Source organism: Erinaceus europaeus, chromosome 7, assembly GCF_950295315.1.
Source record: "Erinaceus europaeus chromosome 7, mEriEur2.1, whole genome shotgun sequence".
Lineage (NCBI taxonomy): Eukaryota > Metazoa > Chordata > Mammalia > Eulipotyphla > Erinaceidae > Erinaceus > Erinaceus europaeus.
In genome coordinates, this window is record NC_080168.1 from 55570728 (window position 1) to 55595377 (window position 24650).

General features: G+C 38.9%; 1 protein-coding gene across 2 annotated transcripts in view; it reads left to right on the forward strand.

The window, feature by feature from the left end:
- Positions 1–24650, forward strand: part of PIK3C2G (phosphatidylinositol-4-phosphate 3-kinase catalytic subunit type 2 gamma) — a 361732-nt gene that overhangs the window by 83875 nt on the left and 253207 nt on the right. For both annotated transcript variants that reach the window (XM_060194432.1, XM_060194433.1), the window contains exons 11-13: positions 6056–6251; positions 12288–12410; positions 22677–22808. In XM_060194432.1, the coding sequence (XP_060050415.1) occupies positions 6056–6251; positions 12288–12410; positions 22677–22808 (451 nt within the window). The remainder of the gene's footprint in view (positions 1–6055; positions 6252–12287; positions 12411–22676; positions 22809–24650) is intronic.

Sequence of the window (24650 nt, forward strand, 5' to 3'; positions counted from 1 at the left end):
TTAAGATTCCCCAAAATATGTTCTAAGGTTTAAATTAGTAAGATTTCTGGCTCAACTCTGATATACTTTGGACATGCATTCATTTGTACAAGATTAGGAATTTTCAACAAGAAGTTTGTGTTTTCTGTTTCAGAGTACTAGCAGTACAATCTGGGGACTGGGAAACAAGATGTTTCTATAAATTTATAATTCTCTGCTGCCCGTTGTTCAGTAGAATCCCAGTTGGTGGGCCTCCAGAGTTTGTTGAGGCCTCTTTTAAGACTATTTTTATGCTGTTTTACTTCTCTGCATCATTAATTGCTACTGTTGATTTTCTCACAGAATTTTAATTAGAGCTCTTTCACTCTGCTTTGTACCCTCTGGCTCACCCAACAAAGGGCTCAATTTGAGAAATATATGCTATAAGTAAAATTTGGCTATCTTATAAATTTGAACAAGTCTGTGATGAAATAAGTGAATAATAGCATGCCTTCTACAACAACAACAAAATGTTTAATTACAGCTAGTGGTAGTAAGGGACTGTGGGGAGAGGTTCTATGCAGAAACTGGCCTATTTCCCGGGTATGCAAGCGTCTGAACATCCCAACAACAGGCTGCAAACTCCTTCAGTAGAGTTCATCCTTTGCACTAGAAACAAACTAGCAAACAAAGAAAAAAGATTCACGTTCAGCAACCACTTGGGAGAAGGAAACTCAGACACTGGAATAACCAACATGGTGGTTGGCGTATATGACAAGGCACAACCTCTAAAGAAACAGACACCGACACACTTTTGAAAGCTTATAAATGAAAGACCTTCTCATTTTGTGATACCACTCCCAGGCATTTACCCAAAGGGCATGGCCACACCACTTTAAAAGGATGTCTGTACCTCCCTGTTCATGGCTACACCATATAGCACAGCTACAATATGCAATCAACCCAAATGCACAAGTGCATGCAAATGGAAAAAAGAAACCACCACCACTACACTGGGGTATGGCCACTAAGTTAAGCTGTCCTGTGGGCTGGAGAGATAATTGTTATGCAAAAAAAAAAAAAGCTTGCATGTTTGTGGCATCAGAGTTTCCAGGCTCAGTCTCCAACACTACCATAAATTAGAGCTAAGCAGTGCTCTGGAGGGAGAAAAAATGGAAAAAAAGAGAGAGAGAAAGAAAGAAAGAAAACCACAAGTGAAATAAGTCAGTTGCATAGTGTGCTGCTAAGCCATGTTTACGACCCATGTTCCAGCCCAGCCCCCACTGAAAGTTAACTTTCAGTGCTCTGGTCTCTCTCACTCTCTCTGCCTCTCTGTAGGGAGAAAGGAAAGGGGTAGGGGGTGGGGGAAACTGTGCCCTCTGGGGTAAAGGCATGGACTTGAGCTGAGCAGGTTCAATAAAATAATGAGATGCAAGAGTGAGGCTAGACGGAGGCACTGAGGTACGTTACACCTACCGTGCACAAGGAACTGGGTTCAAGCCCTAGGTCCCCACCCTCAGGACAGAAGCATCTTGAGCCGTGGAGCAATGTTGCAGATTGTTCTCTATTTCCCTATTTAGTCTCAGTTTTTCTGTCTCTATCCTAAATAAATAAATAAATAAATAAATAAATATCTGAAAAAGGAAAGCAATCGCTGGATGGTTTCACTGGGAGCTTAAAATATAATACACCGGATGCTGGGCGGTAGCGCAGCAGGTTAAGCGCAGGTGGCACAGAGAACAAGGACCAGCTTAAGAGTCCCGGTTTGAGACCTCGGCTCCCCACCTGCAGGGGAGTCGCTTCACAGGCAGTGAAGCTGGTCTGCAGGTGTCTATCTTTCTCTCCCCCTCTCTGTCTTCCCCTCCTCTCTCCATTTCTCTCTGTCTTATCCAACAACAGCAGAATAACAATAACAAGGGCCACAAAATGGGAAAAAATGGCCTCCAGGTGCAGGCACCAAGCCCCAGCACTATGGAAGGGAAAAAAGAAAAAGAAAAAGAAAAAAGAAGCTGGTCCAGAGGAAGCTTTTCTGCCATGGTATCACAAAAGAGACCCTAGATTCATTCCCTTGTACTGTGAAAGGAAGGAAGGAAGGAAGGAAGGAAGGAAGGAAGGAAGGAAGGAAGGAAGGAAGGAAGAAAAATACACGATTCAAATGAACTGACAAAAATAAATAAAACCCAGCGTCAGAAGTGGGGAAATGACGGTAGTTACAGGGAGACACCAGGCCCGGGGATGGAAGCACAGGGGTGTGGCGATGTGTGAGGGGCTCCTTTGGGTTAGAGAGTCTCACACCAAGCCGAGGTGTCGAGCTTCCCCACCCCAGACATGACAGTACTATAAGCAGGATGACAGCCAACCTTGCCCTTTTTCGTAAAGAAACAAGAACAAACTGGGGAACATAAAGCACAATTTGGACTCGGGTTGGGAAGTTGGGGGCCGGTTCCAGCCCTGGTGCAGGAAGGTGGAGGACGACCGGGGGTGGGGGGGGTGTTTTGCAGAAAACTGAGCAATTGTACGCATGCACCAATGGCTTTTTACTATAAATTATTAACCTTTCTAATTAAAATGATAATAATAACAACAACAATAAAAATAGAAAGCAGTTCTGAGGCAGCACTTGTTCCTGCTGCAGCTCCAGGCCTCCCGGGCGGCCTTCAACTTTCCCCGGGCGGTGGGGGTAGTGGAGGAGGCAGGGTGGGCCCAGGTGCAAAGTGGGGGTGTCCGGGACCCCGTGCAGGCCGCTTCAGAGCGCTGTCCCGGGTCCACGTGCAGAAGCGGAACCTAGAAACTCCGAGAAGAGCCGGCATCCTGCTGCCTGCAGCCTCGCTTCCCGTCAGGCTCTTCGGTTCCACGCGGACACCTGGACGCCGCCCCCAGGCTCCCCCTACACACATCCCCCAGCTGTCAAAAAGTACCAGAAGGCCTCGGGACCCCAGACTTGGGGTAAAGGTTCAAGAAACCGTCCATTCCTCCAGGACACACGACAGAAGCCACCAACAGCCTCAGCAGAGTCCAGCTGCCATCCGCGGGGGTCTTTGCAGACGCCCCTCAAGTGTGTGTGTGTGTGGAGGGGGAACGGCGGCCGCTCAGAAAGTGGGTCAGCTTGACCTCACCAGAAGTCTTGACCACAGAGGTCCAGATCCAGGCGCCCTCCGGAAGTGCTTCCAGTGAGCGAAGCCACGCAGCACGTGGGCAGCCACGTGACCTTCACACTAGCCGGAACCACTGGGGGCCCTGCAGCCAGTGCAGAAGCTGAGCTGGGAGCAGTCTCCGCCGCTCACCACCATGGCAACGTTAGTCGGCTGCAAGGCTAACCGGCCATAGCTCTCAGGACCATCCAGCAATGAGAGAGAATGAGGGGCAGGGAGGATCAGACCTTCTGACAGGTTTCCCTGCTCCAAAAAGCAACCTGGAGACCTGTCGCCTCTGTCATGCCTAGACTTAGCTCTGAGAAGGTGTCCGTCCCCAAGACATTGTCTTCTTTCTTTCTTTTCTTTTTTTCTTTCCTTTTATTTTTTTTCCCTAGTGGTTCTTTTTGTTAATTTTTATTAGTGAGTTGCAAAATTCTAATAGGGGTATATAACTTCACAACTTTTTCACCACCAGAGTTCTGTGTCCCCATTCCCTCCACTGGAAACTGCAGTAGTTCTCCCAAGGTCAAAGATATGGGTCGACTATTATTTCTATAACCATCTATATTTTTATATATTTACCATTTTCCCCCCATGGTCCTTCCTTCTATTCCTTTCTTTTTTTAAATTTTTTATTTAAGAAAGGATTAATGAACAAAAACATAAGGTAGGAGGGGTACACCTTCTATTCCTTTCTAAGTCACACCGACTGCTTCTGAGTTGTCCCCCTACCTCTACTGCTCTGCTCTTTCCTCTCTGCCTAAAGGATAACACCATAGTTTTCAGTCTTTTTTTAATGTTTTATTTATTTATTTATTATTGGGCAAAAACAGAGAGAAGTTGAGGGGAGAGGGAGATAAGAAGGAGAGAAACACCTGCAGCCCTGCTTCTCGACTTGTGAAGCTTTCCTCCTGCAAGTGGGGACTAGGGACTTGAACAGGGGCCCTTGCACACTGTAATGTGTGTGCTCAACCAGGTGTGCCCCTGCCTGGGCCTATTTTCACAAAGTCTTAAATGCATTTTGGCTACTTTTTTTTTTTTTCATTTTACAAGCTCCTGTGTTTCAGTTCTTTATTAGATTTTATTTAACCTAACCCTGAATACACTACTATTGGTAAATACTAAAAACAACTAGAATTAGTCAGCATGATGTAACAGGTCTTCATTCACTACTGCATATAAATGTCACCAAACATTTACTGGTAATTACTGGTTCCACTAAAATGACCCTAGAATTATGTTCATCTTCATCAAGTGCTCCATCGTAATGGTGTCATATTTCTTGACTAGGGTCAAATTCCATAGTTCTACCTGACTTAAGTCAGCTTCTTCTGATTTATAACTCCCAAGAATTTTTTTTTACTTCAAGCAGCGAGTTTATCAGGAGAAAGACACTCTTTTTTTTTTCTTTTTGTTGCCCTTGTTTTATCATTGTGGTTATTATTATTGTTATTGACGTCATTTTTGTTGGATAGGACAGAGAGAAATTGAGAGAGGACGGGAAGACAGAGACGGGGAGAGAAAGATACCTGCAGACCTGCTTCACTGCTTGTGAAGTGACTCCCGTGCAGGTGGGGAGCTGGGGACTTGAACCAGAATCCTTACTCTGGTCCTTGTGCTTTGCGCCATGTGTGAGAGAAAGACACTCTTAAAGAAATTGCCCTTAAATCTGACAAACAATCCTTTTCATATGATCATACATGGACATGCCTTTAGGACACACTGAAATATACTCAACTGTATACTAAATCCTTTTTCTTCCTTTATGACAAGTTTAAGAATATAATCAGTAGAGGGGGTAGATAACATAATGATTATGCAAAATGACTGTCATGTCTGAGGGTCCAAAGTCCCAGGTTCATTCTCCCACAACACCATAATCCAGATCTGAACCGTGCACTGGTAAAGGAAAAGGAAAAAGAAAATCAGTAGACTCCCTTTAAAAGATAATGGTAACCTGATGACTGAAAAGAGAGTTAACATACGAAGCCAAACAAATTGTTGAGCAATCATGGACCCAAAGCTTGGAATAGTGGAGAGGAAGTGTTAGGGAGGTACTCACTGCAAACTCTAGTGTACTTCTGCTTTCAGGTATATATTTTGCAGTAGTTTACGGATACGTGTGAACATACGCTCTCTCTCACAGAAACTAGTGTATATCTAGGTTTTGGGACTTTGTTAGAAAGTGAACCACCTGAGATGGAAAAAAAAAAAAGTGGTAAAAACACAAGCAAGACTTTGATTTTGTAGAAACTTAGAAAACAACATAAATCTTTCATTTCAAGCTTGTGCAGATTCCAGTCAGGTGTTACTTCATTTATGTGTATATGTATTCATTTATTTATTTGCTTTTACCAGAGCACTGCTCAATTTTTTTTTTATGGTGGTGATGGGGATTTAACTTGCAACTTTTGGTGCCTCAGGCATGAATGTGTTTTTGCATAGCCATTAAGCTATTTCCCTATCCTCACCAGTCATGTCTTATTAGCATTCACTTTTTATAGCAGCAAAAGGTATATGACAGTGTTCAGTTAATGGTAAACATCATAGCATACTCAAATTTACTGTAATTATTTCTTTAGACAGAATTTGTTTCGATTACTTATAGACCATGTAGAAAGCATGCTTCCTGTCTGAAAGTGAATTCGAAACAATCATAATCTGGAACAGAAATTATTGAAAATTACAACTGAGTAGAATACCAAAATAATAATTTAAAATGTTGTGTAATTGAAGGTCATGATTCCAAAATTTTCTGCAACTGAAATTATGAAAGCTTATTGAGTATCTACACTACCAGCAGCTAACCCATACTGGATATAGAGACACAGCTGGCTAATTGGTTTCTATTTGTAGAGAATACATTTATTTAAATTGTTTAGTAAACAATTTCAAAAACTATGATCGATGGTTTATGAGAAGTGTGGCCTTTCACAGATGATCTAACTCTTGTTTCCTTCTAGGCTTTATAGAGAAAGTGACAAGTGAACTGTCTATGTCCATCTACCAGTTAATTGATGTCTACTGCAAAAGCTTTTATGCAGATTTCCAGCCTCTAAATCCACCTCCATGTGTTTCCCATGTAAATCTTGGGCTCCATTCCCATCTTAGTTTCACAGTATATGCAGCTCACAACATTCCAGAAACTTGGGTGCACAGGTAAATGGTTGTAAGTTTTCTATGAATGAGTTAATTTTGTTCTATATCTTCTAATTAGAATAGTCTTTGTCTTGGAGCATTGCAACATAACACCATGTAGGTTTCAAGCATGTAACAACAATCTCTGTGCATGTCTTTACATCTGTGTGCATTATATTAAGTTCACCACTGAGAAAATCCAATTCTATTCTTTATATACACTTTTACCCAGTTTATGCACTCTCTATCCCCTTTCCTGCTGATGATCACTAATTTGGTTGTACAAAACTTTGCTTTGCTTTCAGTTAGTTCATTTGTTTTGTTTCTTTATGTACCACTAATAACTGATAGAAGTTTTCCAAAATGATTTTATAAAGAGACTGGGAACTGAAAGAGTAGTGGGGTCTAGTGACTTTGACAGAAGGGTAATAGTACTAGGGTTGTGAATACAGTGTAGTGGCATTTTGAAGGGATATGAAATTAACCTTAAAAAATTCAAACAAAAACAATTTTTTAAAATCATTAGAGTCATATGCTTTCACTCATCAAATCATTTTAAAGCCTTCTTCCCACTATGCATATCTATTCCCTCAAGTCTTTTTCATTCTCTGCGTAAAGATTGTCAGCATATCATTAAGTCAACAGAAAGTGCTCATCTTATTTAGTAAGTAGCCAGAAATAATTTCTTTTTATGTTTGACTAGAACTAGTTCTAACAACAAAAAAAGAGAGATAAAGCACACAAATACTGGAGATGACAATTTTTTTTAAGTTGAAAAAACTTTTTTGTTGTTTTCATTTTTGCCTCCAGTCCCTAGGGCTCAGTGCCAGCACTACAAATCCACTACTCCTGGTGGCCAATTTTTTCCTTTATATTATTATTATTATTAAATAGGACATAGAGAAATTGAGAGGGGAGAGGGACACAGAAAGAGAGAAAGACAAAACACCTGTAGACCTGCTTTATCAATTGTTAAGAGTCCTCCCTGAAGCTAAGGGCTCAAGCCCAAGGCCTGGCATGGGTCCTTGTACTTAATACTGTGCTTTAACCTAGTGCACCACCATGGGGCCCTGGACGGCTCTGCCCACTGTTTGCTAAAAAAATGTTTATTTGCATATGTATGGACATTCCAGTTTTTATGCTACTGATTATCATTTCTATTTCTATTTAAAGCTAGAAAATAGACTTGAGGGGGTCAGGCAATGGTACACCTGGTTAAGCCTACATATTATCATAAGGACCTGGGTTTGCCTACACTGCATCTGCAGGGGAGAAGCTTCACAAGGAAGTACTGCAGGTGTCTCTGTCTTTCTATCTGTCTATGTCCTCCTCCCCTATCAATTTATCTATCAATAAGGAAAAGAAAAAAGTTACATATGCTCTTAAAAGAATGTGTGTTCTGCTGCTACTAATTAAGATGTTCTATATCTGATAATTCCCTTTTATCAATAGTTTTCCTTATTCAACTTCAGTCTGGTTTGTCCTATTCATTACAGAAAGTTGGTTATTGAAATTTCCTACTATTATTATGTTGCTGTCTAGTTCTCACTTTACTTTTGTCAATGCTTGATCTGGTTTTGGTGCAGATGTTCTTTGAATTGTGATATTCTCTTGATAAATCATTATATAATGCTACATAATGCCTCATTATGTCATTGTTTAATGTTACAATAATTCCCGAGGCATATGTGACTTAAAGTATGTGTTGTGTTATATAACTATAGTTACCTTGCTTTCTGTTGGTTGTTATTATGTGTTTTTCTGCCCTTTACTTTCAACCTATGAATCCTCTTACATCTAAAGTTAGCTTCTTATAGACAGTGTATACTTATACCTTATGTTTTTATCCACTCACTCATGGTTTGCCCTTTAATTGTGAAATTTAATACATTTGTATTTAAAGTAATGAGAGTGAAGGGTCTTGAATGTATTTTTAATGGATTGCTCCAATAAATCCCCTCACTATCTAAATTGCATGTGTTGGTGTTAGGCGGTGGCACACTTAGTTGAGCACACATATTACCATGCCCAGGGACTCAGGGTCAAGTCCTTTGGTCTCCACCTACAAGGGGGAAGCTTCACTAGCAGAGAAACAGTGCTACCAGTGTCTCTCTCTCTCCCTCTCCTTTCCTCTCAATTTCTGTCTCTATCAACAATGACATCAGTAACAACAACAGTAACAATAACTATAACAACAATAAAAAATTTTTTAAATAAAGAAAAAATGATGGGGGGGGCAATCACAAGGAGTGATAAATTCATTATGTTGGCATCCAGTCATAACAGTGGTTTAAAAGATATTATTTTTTTGTTGATGTGCCAAGCTTATTCATACATTATTTTAAGTTCTATGTCAAGTAATTTATATACTCTCATTTCTTAATGTTGGTTTCTGGTAGTATTCCTTTATTGGGTTATGTCTGTCTTATCATGTCGGGGTCTCTGGTGGGGTGATCTCCAGGGGAAAGGTAACGGACCAGTTCTTTCTCGCTCGCGACAGGGGACGGCACTAAGTAAAGACAATGGGAGACCTGCAGCGTGCTCAGATATCATTTATTAGCAGGTGGACATGAGTTAAATAGAAAACCAAACAAAGGGAATTATTGAAATATGTCAGAAATTACAGGTTTCTTAAAGATCAGCTTGCTGGTAGGGGGCTGGTATGACAGGAATTGATGAGATACAAGACAGTTACTCTCCATGACACAAGCAACTTAATTATCCAAAGGTATTTGAGAGAAGCATAGGGGTTAAACCAGTAGGGTGAGACAGAGAGAAGATGGATATCAAAAGGCCATATAGTTTGGAATTTCTCTTGTCTGGGGTCTGAGGTGTATGATGGAGTGTGTGATAAAGTGTGTTCTTCTGTGATCAGAAGGTAAGGTGATTTTGAGTAACTGAATCTTAAAGTAGGCGGCCATGTGGCCTGCAGTTAATGGGGAGAAGTATTGGGGTTTCTGTGGGCCTGAGAGTCAAGAAGGAAAGAACTAAGTCTGAGTTTCTCCCCTTTACTCACCTCAGTTGAGAGAGACTAACCAAGAGGGTATTTTCTCAGACCTCCATCCAAGGATGGGGGTAGTTCTCCCTAAGCTCTATCAAGCTTACACATAGTCCCAACATTATCATTTCACTTTAGCATCTGCAGGTTTGAAATGGCAGTCACTTCTCTGTCTTTATGAATTGTTTCCATGTTGGAAAAGAAATAGATGATCTATTTGAGGGACCTTTTAAAACTTTTCTGGAGATTCTTTTCTGGACTTGTATGTAAGTTTTCAGTTGAGAGAACATTTTTCAGGAAGTTTTAATCTCTTTTTCTCTCTGTTGTGATATTTCAGGGGCTCTGGCACCGCAGAAAGCTGCCCATTTTTTTTTGTTGTTGTTGTTGTTTGTTTTGTTTTCCTCCTCTGCTCTTTCCTGTCATCCTGAGCGTGCCAGGCCTACTGGTGCTCTGAGGTAGGTGTAAAAGAAATCAGTCCCTTAAGGTCTGCACTCTCTCCATCTCACCCTCTTAAAGTGGAGAGAGTTCCAAGCATTATCAGCATCTATTGTGTCCTGTAGATCCTCTGGAGCAGCAGCTCAAGTCTCCTAAGTCTTTTATTCTTAAGGACTCAGTTCTCATGCATGCAATATTAATCAGATTCTGTCAGTTTTCTGAGACAGGCAAGACAGAAGCCAGTATCTCAGGAAGCCCTCTGGGCTATAATATTAGATACGTATTCCAACTCTTTCTGTACTCCACAAGGGACAGGAATTGTGAGTTTTTTCTCCTTGTTTTACACTGTGATGGGGGTTGAGGGAAGGCCAGTAACCAGTCAGATTGTGACAGTTTAAATCATTGTCTATGTTGTCTCTTTGTTAATATGTTTTTTTTTATTTTTAATGAGAGATAGATACAAAGAGAAAGATACAGAGACAGACCAGAGCACTGCTCAGATCTGTTTTATGGTGGTGCTAGAAATTAAATCTGGAAACTCAGAGCCTGAGGCATGAAATCTATTTGCATAACCATCAAGCTATCTCCCCAGCCCCAGTGTCTTTGTTTTTATAGACCAAAAACCTGACATCTATTCCCATTCAGCACATAGATGCCGGTCTCAAATATATTCCACTAATAGCCATGGATGCTGGCATATGCTCAGTCTTCTCTTTTTCATCTCAGGGAGAAACTACAACTTAGGGGTTTCCTCCTGATAACATCACATTCTTTTGGGAGTGAGTTACTGGAGAAAGAAATCCACAAGTTTTACTACTGATTTTGGTGTTCCTCACTTTGTGTTTTCCAAGGGTACAGGAAGGCTCCAGCCTCTTGATTTTAGATTTTTTTTTTTTTAACAAAAGGAATTGGTCTGCAATTGGTGGGGGAAAGCTTGGTGTTTCCTGCTCTGCCATCTTGCTGGCATTGCCTAATACATTCTTCTTCTTCTTTTTTTTTTAATTTCTTTATTGGGGAATTAATGCTTTACATTCGACAGTAAATACAATAGTTTGTACATGCATAACATTCCCCAGTTTTCCATATGACAATACAACCCCTACTAAGTCCTCTGTCATCCTTCTTGGATCTGTATTCTCCCTACCCACCCACCCCAGAGTTCTTACTTTGGTGCAATACACCAATTGTAGTTCAGGTTCTACTTGTGTTTTATCTTCTGATCTTGGTTTTCAACATTTGCCTGAGTGTGAGATCATCCCATATTCATCCTTCTGTTTCTGACTTATTTCACTTAACATGAATTTTTCAAGGTCCATCCAAGATCGGCTGTAAACGGTGAAGTCACCACTTTTTATAGCTGAGTAGTATTCCATTGTGTATATAGACCACAACTTGTTCAGCCACTTATCTGTTGTTGGACATCTGGGTTGCTTCCAGGTTTTGGCTATTACAAATTGTGCTGCCAAGAACATATGTGTACACAGATCTTTTTGGATGGATGTGTTGGGTTCCTTAGGATATATCCCCAGGAGAGGAATTGCAGGATCAGAAGGTAGGTCCATTTCTAGCCTTCTGAGAGTTTTCCAGACTGTTCTCCACAGAGGTTGGACCAATTTACATTCCCACCAGCAGTGTAGGAGGGTTCCTTTGACACCCACACCCTCTCCAGCATTTGCTGCTGTTCCTTTTCTGATGTATGACATTCTCACAGAAGTGAAGTGGTACCTCATTTTTGACAATCAGAGACTTGGAGCATTTTTTCATTTGTTTCTCAGACTTTTGGATCTCTTCTGTGGTGAATATTCTGTCCATGACCTCACCCCATTTTTGGATGGGGTTATTTGTTGTCTTGTTGTTGATATTGGCAAGCTCTTTATATATTCTGGTTATTAAACTCTTGTCTTATGTATGACATGTAAAAATCTTCTCTTATTCTGTGAAGGGTCTCTTAGTTTGGGTAGTAGTTTCTTTTGCTGTGCAGAAGCTTTTTAACTTGATGTAGTCCCATAGATTTATACTTGCCTTAGTCTTCTTTGTAATTGGATTCGTTTCATTGAAGATGTCTTTAAAATTTAAGTGGAAAAGAGTTCTGCCAATATTTTCCTCTAAGTATCTGATAGTTTCTGGTCTAACATCCAAGTCCTTGATCCACTTGGAATTTACTTTTGTATCTGGTGAAATATAGTGGTTCAGTTTCATTCTTCTGCATGTTTCAACCCATTTTTTCTAACACCATTTATTGAAGAGACTCTGCTTTCCCATTTAATAGTCTGGGCACCTTTGTCAAAGATTAGATGTCCATAGGCGTGGCAGCTAACTTCTGGGCTCTCAATTCTATTCCACTAGTCAGTGTGTCTATTCATGTCCCAGTACCAAGGAGTTTTGATGACAATTGTCCTATAATACAATTTAGATCTGGGAGTGTGATGCCTCTAGTTCTGTTTTTTCTTCTCAAGATTGTTTTGGCAATTGCCTAATACATTCTTAAGGTGACTTTTAAAACCCACTTGGTACTAGCAGGGATTGCTCTATCATTTGATTTTTATCTATAAAAATAATTGTTCTATATTAAAAATTGTTTTCTTTAGTGCTCATCTTATTGAATCAATGTTGTTTCTTTTTAGCTATAAGGCATTTTCTTTTTCCTGCTGGCTTACATATGCTGGGAAGAAGCTGTGCCACGTGAGAAACTGCAGAAATATTCCATTCCAAAAATTGCTTTTTTTTTTGGTCAACTGGAATGAAATGTAAGTTTAATCTTTATCCTGGCAAGACCATTTATCTAATATAGACAAGCCTTTTTTTTTTTTTTCATTTTTAAGTTAAGGGTGTGACTTCTTGAACGTGAGCTGATTTGATTCAGTAATGTGACATATGCTAGTGCTATTAGATAATTGAATGTTCAATTCCATACATTAGATGTCTGTTTAAAAACCCAGATAAGTATCCAATTCATATTAATACACTGTGAAAGAGGGAAATTGGAAAAATGAAAATTATTAATCATTCACACATTGTGGATATAAGAAATACCCTCTTTTGGGGGCTTTAAAGAGATAACACTTCAGATATAACAAAAAAGAAAGGAAACATTAAAAACATAATTAATCACCATTTCCCTCACAAAAGTCTATTGCAAATGTGTTGGAATAATTAAGTTTAGAGACAACAAATGTCTGTATATTATGTAAACTTCCATATAATTTGGGGTGGTAGGTTCCTACATACTCATTATAGGAAGAAAAATTCCCGACTAACATTTTCCTTGTATTTCCCCTCTCTTCTGTTCCTTCCTACCTCAAGCTTTCTTTTTTACTTAAGACCTTCTGGGGAAATCCAGACACTATTTATGGCTCATTTCTGGTTACTGCTGCTTTTCCTGTGACACTATTACACCAGTTCCAGTCATTTCTCTGGGTTTCCACTGCGCCATTGAGAACTAATTTAAAAAAAATATTTTTAATATTTATTTTCACTTTTGTTGCCCTTGTTTTTTATTGTTGTTGTAGTTATTGTCGTTGTTATTGGTGTCATCGTTGTTAGATTGGACAGAGAAATGGAGAGAGGAGGGGAAGACAGAGAGGGGGGAAGAAAGACAGCTGCAGACCTGCTTCACTTCCTGTGACTCGACCCCCCTGCAGGTGGGGAGTCAGGGGCTCAAACCAGGATCTTTATGCTGGTCCTTGCACTTCACGCCACATGCACTTAACCCACTGCACTACTGCCGACTCCCAAGAACTAACTTTTTTGCCACCTCAAGTAGATGGAGACTGTCCAACCCAATCTCCATAAGCCCAGTATTGTGCTCTTCCTGTGATACGTATGTGTAGAAAATTTCTAGGAGTCAGAGTTAGTGCTAGATAGCCCATCATCCCCACTCTTAGTGTTCTGACACATGAGATGTGATGTTTGAGTGGCACATGCTCCATGATTTCTTCCATCCCACAACAAACCCTACTCCTTCTAGGACTGTAGTAGCCTTTACCTCCCCTTATTTGGTTAAAGCTGATAATTTATTTCACCAAAGCCTTGAGCTTCTATTAAACTTCCTCAGCACAAGAATCACTTCAGCCTATAAAGATCTTTACTGATGCTCCAGTTCTTATAAAGTAAAATACAATTTAGCAAGGTGCACAAGGTCCTCTAAGATATGATCCACCTATCCCTGCATCTTCATCTGTGGAATTAGTCCCAATCCATGACACTCTGTACCTAGATGCTGTACTTATAATGCAATGACTCTGAGCTGAAAGATGTCACCTCTGCTAGGGGTTCTCCATCTGTCAGGAGCACAGTGCCTTCACGACCCACTTTAGAAACAACTAATTATTGTCCAAGACATTCTTCTACCTTCTTTTTTTTATATAAATATTTTTTATATTTACTTATTTATTCCCTTTTGTTGTCCTTGTTGTTTTATTGTTGTAGTTATTATTGATGTCATTGTTGGATAGGACAGAGAGAAATGGAGAGAGGAGGGGAAGAAGACAGAGAGGGGGAGAGAAAGACAGACACCTGCAGACCTGCTTCACCACCTGTGAAGCGACTCCCCTGCAGGTGAGGAGCCAGGGGCTCAAACCAGGATCCTTAAGCCGGTCCGTGTGCTTTGCACCACCTGCGCGCTTAACCCACTGCACTACCACCTGATTCCCTTCTACCTTCTTTTTAATCCACTTTATGAATTATCAGAAAATAAAAGCACTGCTTGAACTGAATTTTAACTACTCTTTTATGACTCTTTATGAAATGTTTCATTTATATATGTATTTTCTTCTGCCACAATGATATAAAGATCTATATTTTGTTTTGCTTTTATCTTTATTATTTTTTTATTTTCATCCTGTCCACAGCCGTTAAAGCAATATCAGTATTAGTCCAGTGAGTGTTAATGGGCAAATTAATGAATTAAGGGTAACAAGTGACTCCTAAAAATATTGTTAACTTGAACTAGGGAGACAATATAATCATTATGCAAAAAAGACTTTCGTACCTGAGTCACCAGATATCTAAGGTTCAATCCTCAGCATCACTGTAAGCCAGAGCTGAGTACTGTACTGGCTTAATCAATAATAATTTTAATAACCAGTTAGATCATTAATATAGTTCTTTTCACTTAATTAAAAGTTATTCTGCGCTGCTTCAGAAAACTTAGATTCATTTTGATCTGGTATATATGTGCCATCAGACCCAGTAATTGTTCACTTGGATCCTGTGTTCCTTTGCCATGTGCACAATCCAAATTCAAGCCTGACCCCTACCACATTAAGGGAGCTTCAGTGCTGGGGTTTCTTTTACTCTCTCTCTCTCCTCTCTCTCTCTCTCCTTCTCTGTTTCTCCCTCTTTCTCTTTCTGTCTCCATAAACAAACAAAAGCTGATATATACTATCACTTAGACAATCCAAGAGAAAAGTCTAAAATTCTGCTTATTCTAAAATAAATTTCAAAGGAAAAATTCCCATAAATTAAAAATCATTGGTGCTGTTAGAATAACAACTGACATGTTTCTTCTTTTCCTTCCATATTGCATAAGTATTATTTTATGCTGTGAGAGTTTCTCTGATTAATTCAATAGATTAATTAGTTACCTCACCCTGGAATTACTGCACATAATTTCACTTCCATTAGAATTATTTATAGGGGTTGGGTGGTAGCATACTTGACTGAACACACATGTTACTACAACATGCAAGGACCTAGGTTCAAGCCTCCACCCACCCATCCCATTGAGGGGAAGCTTCACAAGTAGTGAAGCAGTACTGCAGACGTCTGTCTCTCTTTCTTTCTGTCTTCCTCTTGCATCTCAGTTTCTCTCTGTCTTTACCCATAAATAAATAAATGAAATTAAAACATATATTTATTTGCCTGTAATATTCTTTATATATTTATTAACAGAAGTTTTGTTTTTTAGTAGTATGCAACATAGATTTCGGCATCTTATAATAACGTACCCCAATATTATAAGATATCACAGTCAGGCGATATCATAGCAGGTTAAGGGCACATGGCACAAAGCGCAAGGACCAGCCTAAGGATCCCAGTTCAAACCCCGGCTCCCCACCAGCAGGGGACTCGCTTCACAGGAGGTGAAATGGAGAGAGGAGGGGAAGACAGAGAGGGGAAGAGAAAGATAGACACCTGCAGACCTGCTTCACCACCTGTGAAGCGACTCCCCTGCAGGTGGGGAACCGGGGGCTTGACCTGGATCCTTATGCTGGTCCTTGCGCTTCGTGCCATGTGTGCTTAATCCACTGTGCTAACACCGACTCCCGCTGGTGGGCTTTTTTTTTTTTTTTTACATTTTTACTTGATAGGACAGAGAGAAATTGAGAGGGGAGGGGTAGATGAGCAAGTTTGCAGGTGTCTATCTTTCTCTTCCCTTCTCTGTCTTCCCCTCCTCTCTCCATTTCTCTCTGTCCTATCTAACAACGGCGACAACAATAAGTACAATTAAAAAACAAGCAAGGGCAACAAAAGAGAATAGATAAATAAATAAAAATAAAAAAATTAAGGGAGTTGGGTGGTAGCACAGCAGGTTAAGTGCAGGTGGCCTGAAGTGCAAGGACTAGAGAAGGATCTCGGTTCGAGCCCCGGCTCCCCACCTGTAGGAAAATAGCTTCACAAGTGGTGAAGCAGGTCTGCAGGTGTCTATATTTCTCTCGCCCTCTCCATCTTCCCCTCCTCTCTCCATTTCTCTTTGTCCTATCCAACAACGATGACATCATCAACAACAACAATAACTACAACAATAAAACAAGGGCAGAAAAAGGGAATAAATAAATATTTTTTAAAAATTAAATAAAATAATATATCCTCAAAATATATCTTTCCCCTCTCCATCTTCCCCTCCTCTCTCCATTTCTCTTTGTCCTTTCCAACAACGATGACATCATCAACAACAACAATAACTACAACAATAAAACAAGGGCAACAAAAGGGAATAAATAAATATATATATATTTTTTAAGATTTTTTAAAAATTTATTTTATTTTATTTATTTATTCCCTTTTATTGCCCTGGTTGTTTTATTGTCGTAGTTATTGTTGTTGTCGTCATTGTTGGATAGGACAGAGAGAAATGGAGAGAGGAGGGGAAGACAGAGAGGAGGAGAGAAAGATAGACACCTGCAGACCTACTTCACCTCCTGTGAAGCGACTCCCCTGCAGGTGGGGAGCCGGGGTTCGAACCGGGATCCTTATGCTGGTCCTTGTGCTTTGCGCCACCTGCGCTTAACCCACTGCACTACAGCCCGACTCCCCATAAATACATATTTTTTAATTAAATAAAATAATATATCCTCAAAATATGTCTTCTCCTCCCAGTTTAACTACATATTATTTATGTTTTACACATCAGAATATTGGTGTTTATTAAACACAATTTTCCCCAGATCCTACAACCAGTAAATGACAGAACTACTGTTTTCACCTGACTCTGACTCCAGTGTTAATAGTTTTCACTCTCCAATGTTAATATTTTCACTCTGAGTCCTACTATCTATTCTAATATATACAATTTTGATCAGTATGTATATTCTACAAATAATTCTTAAATCTTTTTTATTTTATTTTTTGCCTCTAGGGCTATTTTGGGGGCTAGGTGCCTATACTAGGAATCCACTGCTCCTGGAGTCCATTTTTCTAATTTTATTGCCCTTATGGTTGTTACCATTGATGTTGTTGGATATGTCAGAGAGGAGGGGTAGAGAAAGTTATAACACCTGCAGACCTGCTTCACCTGCTTGTAAAGTGACCCCCTTGCAGGTGGGGAGCCAGATGCTCAAACTGGGATTTTTACAATGGTCCTTGAACTTCACACCATGTGCACTTAACCTGCTGTGCTACCGCCCATCGCTCGGTACTTAAATCTTAAGAGTGGCGAAGTATTGCTGCAGGTGTCTCTTTTCTCTACCTCTCTCTCTTCCCTCTCAAGTTCTCTCTGTCTCATCATAGAGATGCCATAGGTAATAGTAAATATAAATATTTTTTTCCTCAAGGGTTACACTGCAGCTTGATGCTGTCACTATGAATTCACTGCTCCTAGTGGCCATTTTTTTTTTCTATTTTATTGGATAGGATTGAGGAAGGAGAAGGAGGGAGAGCAGGAAAAAGATATACACCTGAAGACCTCCTTCACCCACTGCAGGTGGGGAGCCATTGGCTCGAACCAGGATCCTTGCTCTGGTCCTTGCACTTAATACTATGTGCGCTTAATCTGGTATGCCACTGCCTGGCCCCCTAAATAAATTATTTTTAAAGGACACAAAACTCTACCATTCTTTCATTAGCAGCCATCCCATTTTCTTCTCAGCTTAGCAGCAAAATCCTAGCAGAGTTATCTATATTCGCATTTTCACCTTTTTGCTCCAAAATGTATTCCAATCAAGTTCCCATTACCACTGCTCCACAGAAATTTCCCATTAGTCACCAGTAGTCTGTGCCCTTAAATCTAATGTATGTTTCTTAATCTTTATCTTATATGATCTTTTAGGAGCATTTGGTCCTGTTGATCTCACCCGTTGGTCGACATGAAGAATGTCTGCCATTAAGGAGCTCATTCATTTGGCTTTCCCTTCCTCTCTAGAAATCCCTCACTCTCTCCTCTTCTTTCAGACTGATTATGTGACCTTACACCTTAAGCTGATCCCTGCTATATTTATTCTTACTCCTTTCTTTTTCTTTTAAAGTCACATAGTTTTAACCATCCCAGACATATTATCCTCATCCTAATGGTCAGTCACAAACAAGAGTTAACATATCTGACATTAAGCTCTTGGTTTTACTTTCCAAACATTTTCCTCATGGAGGTCACTACTGTTACACTAATCAGTTACACTGCCATTTGTTGAGGACAAATGCTTAACCTGAATCTACTATCAACCACCATGTACAGAAAATCTTAATGACTGGGAATATTTTCGGGATACCATTTCTTACCACTTCCACTGGCATAGCCAAGCACCATCTCTCTCCTTTCTTACCACAGAATCCTCATCGTCACTCTCTACTCTCTGGCACCTCAGATTTCCTTTTCTTTTCTTTTCTTTTCTTTTCTTTTCTTTTCTTTTTTCTATTTCTTCCTTTTTTTTTTTTTTTTTTTGCCTCCAGTGTTATCACTGGGACTCAGTGCCTGCACTGTGAATTCACTGCTCCTGGTGGCAGTTTATTTTTTTCTATTTTATTGGATAAGATAGAGAGAAATTGAGAGGGGCAGGAGATAGAGAGGGACAGAGAAAGGTAGACGTTTGAAGACCCATTTTGCAGCTTGCGAAGCTCCCCCACTGAAGATGGGGAGCCAGTGGCTTGAACCCAGATCCTTTTATGGGTCCCTGTGTTTCATACTGTGTGTACTGGATGTGCCACTGCTCAGCCTCTGAATTTTACTTTTGAAACAACTATTAACATAACCTAACAAGTAAGGCTATGTTAAAGACTTTACTGTAAACTATTAAACCCCCAATAATATATATATATATATATATTTTTTTTTTTTTAAATCACAGTCTTGTACTGAACAAGCATTTGCTTTATCTCTATGAAATTACTAATAGGCTATCTAAACTACAAAAATGGCAACAAATATTGCCAATAATTATTTTTATTGTTATATAATGTCATTTTTTCAGAAATCTACTATTTTGTTGTTCATTTGATCAGTAAAGGGCTTCATGAAGCCATTATAAAAATAAAAATATAAGTCTGGTTGGAGCTCAGGAGTGGCACAATGGATAATGTTTTGGACTCTGAAACATAAATAACATCCCAAGTTCAGCCTCTGGCATTTTATGTGCCACAGTGATATCCTGGTGTTCATGTTCTCTCCCTCTCTCTCTCACATTAACAAATAAATAAATCTTAATATATATAATCCAGGTCATGTCATTCTTCTTTTTAAAAATATTGAGGGGCCAGGTGGTGGGTGGCGCACTTGGTTGAGCAAACATGTTACAGTGTGCAAGGACCTAGGTTCGAGCCCCTGGTCTCTACCTTCAAGAGGAAACTTTCATGAGCAGTGAAGCAGTGCTACAGGTGTCTGTCTCCCTCTCTTCCCCCTGCCCCCCTCCTTCTGTATATCCCCTTCCTTCTCTACTTCTCTATATCTCTATCCAATAAATACATATAATTTAAAATAAAATTAAAATGTTGAAACATTTCTATTTCACTTAGACAAGTCAGAATCCTGCAGTGGTATGTATATATTTTACATCAGTATTTAAAGAGCTGTAAACAATGACACATTTTAAATCTCCCATTTCACTATCAAAATGTCACTCTGATTTTAGAAAATCTCATATAGAAGAAAAAAAAGGACTGGAGTTGGGGGATCAATCTGTAGTAGAGTTTATGCCATTCAAGCTTGGGGCCATGGGATTACCCCAGGAACCAAAGGACAGCAACAAATATAAGTCAGAACTTCTTTGGGTGGTAAAGTAGTGCTTTACATATGCCCATGCCATGCCAACCCCCTCCACCCCTCAAAAAAACCCACTCTCATAAGAATAAAATTGAAGGGAGCTTCACTGTGAGGCACACAGTTGAGTACACACAGTCCCACGAACACATTCACCTCAGTTCTAGCCCCCAGCCCCCATCTGCAGGGAGAAAACTTCACAAGAGTTGAAGCAGGTCTGCAGGTATCTTTCTTTATCCTTCTCTATCCTTTTCTGCCTTCTCAACTTCTCTCTGTCCTACCGGGTAGGAAAAGTAATAAAAGTAGGAAAAGGAAACAAGTAGACATCAGGAGCTGTGGATTCATTGTGTAGGAAGAAAGCAATAAAGCTCGTTGGAAAATTAAATAAGTAAATAAATAAAATAATGAAAATAAATTTAAAAACTGAAATGAAAAACTGTTGACTATGACAGGGACATGGCTTTGTGGTAAAATCACATGCATGAAACCTTGAGTTCAATTAAAAACAATACAATTAAAAAATAATGTTTACTCAGTTTGAAATAGAGGAGTCAGGCAAACATATGGTTAAAACTTGAGATATGTGCCAGCTGCTTGAATGGGAAAGGCAAAGGGAGTTCAACTTCACTTACTGAGTTGTCTCTTAAAGTACTTTTCTTCTTTTAGTCTAGGAGGTGGCGCAGTGGATAAAGCATTGGAGTCTCAAGCATGAGGTCCTAAGTTCAATCCCCGGCAGCACATGTACCAGAGTGATGTCTGGTTCTTTCTCTACTCACATCTTTCTTCACTAATAAATAATTTTTTAAAAAAGTACTTTTCTTCCTTGCATTGTCTAAAAGTTCATTCCTTTGACATTTTCAACAGACATGCAAAAGTTTTTTTAAAAAACATAAATGTGAGAATATTTTACTTTTAAAAATAGATATGTATTCAAGAAATGAATAACTATCAAAGTAAGTTTTCTTACCCTAGAAAAATAATTTTTATTAATAAAAATGAATAGGTCCTGTCAGTAACTAACTATTATAACTTATCAAACTGTTGTCATTTCTTAGATGAAAAAGCCCACTAAATTATACATGAAGAAGTCAGATGCAATGGAAACAACATTCTATATTATGTGAGGAATAAAGTGAAGTTATAGACTGTTTATTCCAGCGCTGAGATATGAAAACTGAATAAAAAGTCAATTATACGTAAAAAACAGTCAGGAATTTACTGTGCATTCCACTGAATCACTAACATTTGATGTTGTTCCAGAGACACTTTTAAGCTGAGGAATATGTCCACATTGCCTTGTATGAATTTTAAAGAATCTAAAGAAAGATACTTTTTAAAAAAATATTTATTTATTTATTCTCTTTGTTGCCCTTGTTGTAGTTATTGATGTCGTCGTTGTTGGATAGGACAGAGAGAAATGGAGAGAGGAGGGGAAGACAGATAGACACCTGCACACCTGCTTCACCGATTGTGAAGCAACTCCCCTGCAGGTGGGGAGCTGGGGGCTCGAACTGGGATCCTTATGCCGGTTCTTGTGTTTTGTGCCATCTGCGCTTAACCTGCAGAGCTACAACCCGACTCCCAGAAAGATAATTATAGTTTAGGTATATAAACATGTAACTGTCTTTAAATTTTTTTTTTTTTTTTGTTATTGGATAGAGACAGAGAGAAACTGAGAGAGAAGGGGGAGATAGAGAGGAAGAGAGTCAAAGAGACACCTGCAGACCTGCTTCACCGTCTGTGAAGTGACTCCCCTACAGGTGGGGTTTGAACCGGGATCCTAACCAGTCCTTGCACTTTGCGCTACATGTGCTTAACCTGCTGTGCTACCGCCCGACTCCCTAAATTATTTAAACTTTGACAAAACCGAGAAATAAATTTTCCAGTCTTTACTTCCTACTTTAACTTCAATTAATTTCAACTGCTAGTACAATTCCTTTGACTACAGTGGCTAATACAAGTAAGTGCATTAGTTACTGAATATTGAATATAATTTTAAAGTGCAACCTACTACTTGCCCCACGTACTGTGTTATGCAATATTCAATCAATTTTATGAAAGGGAAGATGAGGTTCAGCATGATAAGGATGTTAATCTAAGGAAGAAAAGCTTATTAGTCATAGAGCCTATTTTAATATATTTTGTTATACTCAGATGTAAACCTCCTTTTTCATCTTCACTCACAACTGTCCTACTGGTATCAGATGTCTATCTTTCTCTTCTCCTCTTTGACTCCCCCTCCTTTCTTAATTTCTCCCTGTCCTATTTAACAACAACTACAACAAGGGCAACATAATGGGAAAAATAGCCTCCAGGCGCAGTGGATTTGTAGTGCTGGCACCGAGCCCCAGCCATAATCCTGGAGGCAAAAAAAAAAAAGTTTCCAATATAATAAACATGACAACTGCACTGAGGAATCTTACTACCCTGTACTGCTATTAGTTTTCTATTTTATAAGATTAAAAAAAATTTCAAGAGGATACCTAAATTCAAAGTTAGATACTTTTTGAAATTAAAATGTTACAAAAATATTTGTGAAAATGTAATTGCAACTGAATAAGCAATCTCTCTCTATCTCTCTCTCTTTTCTTTCTTTTATTTAAAGGATTACTTTTCCTCTTGAAGTAAATTCACTCCCAAGGGAATCCATGCTCACCATAAAGCTGTCTGGGATTAGCTCTGCAGCCAACAGTGCAGATTTATTGGCCTGGACTTGTTTTCCATTGTTTCCAAAAGAGTAAGTATACCATTTGTGAATAAAAAGGCTTCTGTCTCGATAAAATCACCTTTCAACTAAACATTCTGTGGTATGCACCATACTGAGAAAATCAAGAAGACATTTTATTCTAAAATTGAGATAGCTCAGTATCAATCATGACTACTGAAAGCAGGACTAAAAATACCCACATGTAGAAATGACTTTAGAAATAAACCCTATGCTCAACTTGCTGACCTAATCATTTACAATGAAAAAGTATTGGCATGACTAATCTCAATTATTTTTCCTTCTCTGACCATACACACTGTGGAATTGGCAATTAAAAATGATTTAGATTCACACTGTCATCTAGAAATAATGAAAGCCATGAAATTCTGACTGAAATAAAATTACATGATGCAGTCAGTTTACAGACCTTTTATTGCCAAGAAGAGATATTTAGTAACTTTAAGATGATATTTTTCAAAATGTTATCCAACTATGAGGCTATGAGACCTAACAACTATTATTAAATTAACTGTTGAGGATTTGGAAATATCAAAACCTGAAATATTTGATAAAGTCATTTCCCAATTTTTCTCTTTTCTTAAGGAAGCATTTCAAATAAATTATTTTATTACTTTTCACATGGGAAACACCTACCATAGAAGCAAATGGTAAAATTCAGAACTTCAAATAATGAGAACCTATATTATTTTAATATTGTTGTGATGTCTCTGTTCCTGCTGTTTAGGATGTTAAACTGTGAATAAATTCATCAGGCTTCAGTTCCAAACTTAGTTAATATTAGTAAATTATGCTCACTGTAACTATAATACATATATTTTTTATCTTCCAGGTTAGATTACTTCTAATCTGATGTGTGGGGGTGGGAGAGAATTGCTCTATTGTTTTGTTTTTCTTTCTGGCTTCTATTTCATTAATTATACTTTGTTTTTTTAATTGTCATGCTTTCACCTTTCCCCAGCATGTTTATCACAGGCTGGGAATGCTTTATCTTTGTAATCTTGGCCATGGGACATAATACTTCTTATAAATAGGCAGGCAGTAGAGGTTTGTTTACTAAAATGAATTGAAGAAAATCAATACCTATAGAAGATTTAGAATGAAATTAGTTTTCAGATGTCTATCAGAAACAAGTTAGCCCTAATAGGAGTACCAACTGCTGTTAACAGGTATTTCAGTAATCTGATTTGTAGACTGGAAACTTTCAATACTTTCTCACTAGGAGCAGCTATGCATGTGCTCTTCCTTCTCATAAGTGAGTCATTGTTGTTTAAAAAAAAACAAAAAGGTATATGCAGGGGCTGAGCAGTGGCGCACCAGGTAAAGCACACAAATATGATCAGACCAAGATTCCAGGTTTGAGCCCTGCTCCCCACCTACAAAATGGAAAATAGTTGCTTTACAAGTGCTGACGCAGGTCTGCAGGTATCCTTCTGTCTCTCTTCCTCTCTATCTTCCCTGCCCCCTCAATGTCTTTCTGTCCTATCCAATAAAATGAAAAATGGCCACCAGGAGCCACTAGTGGATTCATAGTCCCAGCACTGAGCCTCAGTGATAACCCTGGAGGCAAGAAAAGAAAAAGTATATGCATTATTTCTAAGTTTTGCCACATATACAGAATATTTCTAGCTCTTCACTAAGAAACAAACAAAAAATACTAGTCCCTTTTATTCTTTCGAATCATCTAGCATACTACTTTGCATAACAGGTAATCAATAAATGTCAAATATATAAGAAGTTTGTAGTAGTAGTTCCTTTTAAGCTAATTTCAATTGCCCTTTTCTAGATAGTCATAATACCAAAATCACTGTTTCTATATGGTTTTTGTCATAGATCACTTTGCACAGCTAAATA